Source organism: Octodon degus, unplaced genomic scaffold (assembly GCF_000260255.1).
Source record: "Octodon degus isolate 3935 unplaced genomic scaffold, OctDeg1.0 scaffold00116, whole genome shotgun sequence".
Taxonomy (NCBI): Eukaryota; Metazoa; Chordata; class Mammalia; order Rodentia; family Octodontidae; genus Octodon; species Octodon degus.
Genome location: NW_004524692.1, coordinates 6,888,138 through 6,893,551, shown reverse-complemented (window position 1 = coordinate 6,893,551; position 5,414 = coordinate 6,888,138). Strand labels below are relative to the sequence as shown.

Below are 5,414 nucleotides of genomic sequence, written 5' to 3'. Positions count from 1 at the left end.
TGTGTGTGTGTGTGTGTGTGTGTGTGTGTGTGGCCAGCTCAGCCCACCTGGGGGGCGGGGCTGGCTGGCATGTGGTGCTGGGGGATCGAACCGTGGTCCCTGTGCTTTGCCAAGCTTGTTCCAAGTAGGTGCTTTAGACCACTGAGCCATCTCGCCAGCCCTACAGGGAGTTATTGAGAGTGAATTCCTTAATCATTATCTTACAGGGTTTCTGGGGTAATAAGTTCTTTGCCGAAATAGCACTATGAAAGCACATCTGCAGAGAATAGTCGAGTTACCGTGATGGCCCCTGACAGTTCTGTAAACTACCACATCACACTGTGGAAGGGGCTCAGGATTTTCTGAGCTTCAATGTGGACCGTTAGAATGAGGAATAATGCTATGGATGAGATCTAAAGTTAATCTCATCTGGAAGTTTATGGATCCTTTAAGGAATAAGATGGTCACATCTGTGCAGGTGGTAAGGAGACTCAGACAGGGTTAGGGGTGGTATAGTCAGCATGCCAGCTAGGTCAGGCTGCCGGCACAGCAAGAACCTTGAACTGGCAGCTGAAGCAAAGGCCTTGTGCCTGGCCAGTCCTTGTTCTCAACACAAGTTTACATGTCTCACCACAATTTCTTACCTCCTCCTGGTCTCTAAACTGATAGACATTTGGCAGACTTAGCAAGGAATTGTAAATCAACCCCACTTCCCTAAAATAAGGGTTAGACATCACTGTGGCCTTTCCTTCAGGGAAGAGACAGTGGAGCAGACACACAAGAGCTTGTCCCATGGGTCTACTTTGAAATGGCATTGGTGCCAAGCTGATAGACATTACCAGGATGCTCAGTAAAAGTAATGGCTGTCACAAAGATTTTACAAAGAAATGAAGGGGCACAGAGCTTTCCTCTGTAACTATGTGCTCACATTTCAGAATAACTGTGAATTTTAAAAATTGAAAAGTGTTCCCATTACCTCTAAATAAGGACCTCAGTAGTGTGAAGATACTCAGTCTTTGCTATGTACCTGCCCTCCCCCTGCCCCCAGAATTGCAGGCAGGCTTCCAGGGCTGGTGTGGGACCCTGTGGTCGTGTTACCAACACCAGAAAGTTGCCCTCCAATGGCTCTGACTGGAGGAGGAAGACTGAGGAGAACAAGAGGGTATTGCATGGGAACATCAGAGGTTACATGGGAACATCAGAGGCATAGTCGGTACCAAGAAGTTAGAAGTTCTTGTGGTACTTGATTAATTTCAGAAACCATTCAGTGTGCTTTGCTTCAGAGAGAGCCATTCTCTGTAGAACTGTGCATCTACTGTCTGACTGTGTCTTAATGTTTGTTGGTGACTCACTCTTGGGGTGAATGACGTAGTATCTTGACCTCTCCAGCTTGCTATGGAGATAGTCCTATGTGAAGGTACCATAGAACCACGCATGTGAACAGTCAGGCTGGGCTAGGTGCCAGGTATGTCCAGACAGGACACCAAAGCTTGTCTAGCAGATGCTAGATCACTAATGATGAGTCCTGCAAGCCGCTATAAGCCAGAACAGTAAGCACCCAGTCTGAACCACATCCGAAGGGCAGTTCTCTTCTGTGCAGCTCTCTCTCAGGTCCTCACCTGTTACCAAGCATCCAGTGGGCCAGGCTTGTAAGGATCCAATGTCCTCAACCCACTAAGACATTGAACATCAGAGGTTGTGGGTAATTGCTCAGTGAAACTTTACTGTCTCAGGCCATCACAGCCTGTTGGCCCTTTCCTGTCTCCCTTCCAGTTCGTCGGGGGCACCAGTGTGGACAGGAAGGACTCAGGAAATACCATCAAGGGTGCTTTGGGAGAAAACTCCTCCCAGCCTTATTTCTACCCACCAGATGGTTTGCTCCTCACTCCCATCAGAGTTTGCAAAGTTGTGGCAGGGGAGCCCTCGGGACCCTTGGGTGGTGGCACTTGTGTAGTCATCCTTCCTTTACTCTCTCATTTGATAAGTATTTGTCAGTGACTTACTGTGCCCTAGGCACTGAGCTCAGGCAAGAAACTTAGCAAGCAACTCACCCTCACAGAGTCCTCAGTGGAAGGAGAAAGAAACAAGCGATCACCATACTGAGAAGGGAGAAGTGCCCCAAATGGAAAGAACAGAGTGCCACGAAGACACAGAGCATGGGCAGCACATCTCAGGGTGGGGATATGACAGGACTAGGGACCCAGTAGCCAATGACAAGTTGAAACTGAGGGGCAGGATGAGGCAGGGGGAGAGGACAGGTAGAGTATGGATCTGAGTGCCCTGGTCCTGATAAAATCTTAGTAGATGGGTATCTTGGGCATTGCTTCATTTCCCCCTTGTTCTATGTGTAGGTGTTTTTGAGTTGGCACTTTAGAAACACAGTTACTTATAGAATAATTAAACAGAGTTCTGAATATGCTAATACACCCAAAACTCTGACTTGCTTCTGGAGATCCAGAACACAAATCATGTCTGATGGTCCTGACTCAGTTGCAAAGGTTGAAGCCACCATGGGAAGGTATTTAGTGTCTATGGAAAGTTCTTAGGAATGTTCTACTGAAACCCTTGTGGAATGAGAATAGTGAGCTATGGGAGGAGGAAGAGAAGAGATCTGGGGTTCTCTGTGGATGATTCTGTTCTTCTTGCTCTCCCCCTCCCAACCCAGGTGATCATGGTAACAGGGGATCATCCCATCACAGCCAAGGCCATTGCCAAAGGTGTGGGCATCATCTCAAAAGGCAATGAGACAGCAGAGGACATTGCTGCCCGGCTTGGCATCCCTGTCAGCCAGGTCAATGCCAGGTAAGGTTCCCCAAAACCTCAGATCTATCGTTTTCCCCTCCATCCTCAGCCCACTCCACCCAAGTCCAGATTACTAAAGTTCTGGAATTCTCCTTTCATAGGTCAGATTACAGGGTATACATATTACAATTAAAATGTAAGAAGGGAATAACCAGCTAAATATGTAAGTAGGTTTTCAGAAGAAGCAGTAGGAGGAAAAAAGAAGTAAAGGAAAAATGGGGTGCAGGGGGAGAGAGAGTGAGAGAATTATGACTTTGGGGACAGCGCATGCTGGGGATGAGTAGGGAGACTGGGTTGAAAGAATAGGAACTTACAGTAAGGGTTGGTCAAGATATTGGCATGAGGAGCCTCAGAACCAGCCTTCTCACATTCTTTTCCTCAGGAATGCCAAAGCCATTGTGGTGCATGGCTCAGATTTAAAGGATATGGACTCAGAGCAGCTCAAACAGGTCCTCCAAAACCACACAGAGATTGTGTTTGCTCGGACTTCCCCTCAGCAGAAGCTCATCATTGTGGAGGGTTGTCAGAACCTGGTAAGACAGAGAGAGGAGCCCAGGGAACCTGGTGGAACTCACGTGGCAGAGCCCAGCCTCAAAACAAGCAGGGAAATGAGTGTGCTGAGGTACAGGGGACTCCAAACTCCAGACTCCAGGCAATATTTCACTTTGAACATCTATGGTGCCCTTTGATTTGGGAACTAAGAGTTGATATTATCTCATGGGAACAGGAAAAGGAGGAGCCAGGGTTCTTGCATCAACATATTTATAAGAAATAAGCTGATGAAAGGACCAGCCAAATAGCTCAGTGGATTAAAATGCCTGCAACAAGGTACAGGGGGGCTGGTGAGATGGCTCAGTGGTCTAAAGCACCTAGTTAGAACAAGTTCAGCAAAGCACAGGGACCACGGTTCAATCCCCCAGCACCACATGCCAGCCAGCCCCGCCCCCTGGTGGGCTGAGCTGACCACACACACACACACACACACACATAAATAAATAAAATTAAAAAAAAAATACAAGGTACAGGGGCCAGGGTTTCGATCTCTGGGCCTGCCGTACCGGCCCCGCCCCTGGGGCATACTGAGATGGCAATACTGGGCTTGGTGACACATGCCTGTAATCCCAGCTCTTGAGAGGCTGTAAACAGGTGGATCACTGCAAGGTGGATCTAGTAGTGAGATCCTAAAAACCCTGTAGACCCTTCCCTAAAATACAAAAAAAAAAAGAAAAGAAAGAAAAAAGAAATAAGCTGCTGAAATCGAACTGATCTTCAGGACTAGTCCTAAGTCTAACACGCTAATTTTTTTCACTCCTTTGTTTTCTGGACTTCACCAGGGAGCCATTGTGGCGGTGACAGGGGATGGGGTGAATGACTCCCCTGCGCTGAAGAAGGCTGACATCGGCATCGCCATGGGCATCACTGGCTCTGATGTCTCTAAGCAGGCAGCTGACATGATCCTCCTGGATGACAACTTCGCTTCCATTGTCACAGGCGTGGAGGAGGGTGAGGAGGCAGGGTGCCCAGGGCTAGGTCTTGCTCCTAACTGGGTTTGGGGGGTACATTACCCTCATCTCTCTTGCCTATCATCCAACCTCCGTGATCCTGTACAGATTTCAAAAAACAAAAAAAAAAATCATTGTAAGACAGAACCTTGCAGATTAGATTGAGCTGATACTTAGAACATCACTTTTTTTAAAATTTTTTAAAGAGTACAAAGTAGAATTAAAACAGAAAACATTACAAGTGATACAGATTTTCACTTAACAAAGTAATGTGAATTTCGCAGTATTTGTTGTAATGCATAGTGTTGTCTTCCAACCAGTTAGTCATATTATCAGATAGATGCATGTAAAATTTGAATAAGAGGAGCCGGGAGAGATGGCTTAGTGGAATAAGCACTTCCCTGGCAAGTTCAAGGGCCTGAGTTCAATCCCCGGTTCTGCCAGAAAAAAAAAAAAAAAAAAAAATTGAATAAGAAAAAAATATATAAGAAATGATGACAAAAAGGAGAAACAATTGAAAAAAGGAGATAAAACAAATTAAAGCATTAACTGCTCCTTTCCACAGACCCACAGAAATGCACAGTACAGTTGTCCAAACCATCCTGCTTACATAACTGGATAACTCTCCCCTACTCTCTTTCCTGTCCTTCTCCTCAACTCAGTAACTCTTTTGTTTTGAATGAGTTCATTCCCTTTTAGGGTGTCTATTGTACCCTTCAGATTCCATTTTTCTCTTTCAAGTTCTCATGCTAAGGAGACAATATGATGTCTGTACATGTGGGTCTGATTTATTTCACTTAAGAATATGTTCTCTAGTTGCATCCATTTACTGACAAAAGACTTAAATTTGTGCACATATATCACTGAGATATGAAGTTTTCAGTTCTTCTAGAAAAATACCCAAGAGGTGAATAGCTGGGTTGAATGAGATCTACAATCCTATGATTTCCATAGTAATTGACCAGTCTGCACTCTCACCAACAGTGCAAAAGGGTTCCTTTTTCTCCACAGCCTCTCCAGCATTTGTTATTAGCTAATTTCTTCTTCTTCTTCTTCTTCTTCTTCTTCTTCTTCTTCTTCTTCTTCTTCTTCTTCTTCTTCTTCTTCTTCTTCTTCTTCTTCTTCTTCTTC

At 45.6% G+C, this 5,414-nt stretch overlaps 1 protein-coding gene across 1 annotated transcript in view; it reads left to right on the top strand.

The window, feature by feature from the left end:
• Positions 1-5,414, top strand: part of Atp1a4 (ATPase Na+/K+ transporting subunit alpha 4) — a 42,805-nt gene that overhangs the window by 20,750 nt on the left and 16,641 nt on the right. Inside the window, exons 13-15 of the mRNA XM_004639938.2 lie at positions 2,645-2,781; positions 3,164-3,314; positions 4,116-4,284. Coding sequence (XP_004639995.1) covers positions 2,645-2,781; positions 3,164-3,314; positions 4,116-4,284 — 457 coding nt within the window. The remainder of the gene's footprint in view (positions 1-2,644; positions 2,782-3,163; positions 3,315-4,115; positions 4,285-5,414) is intronic.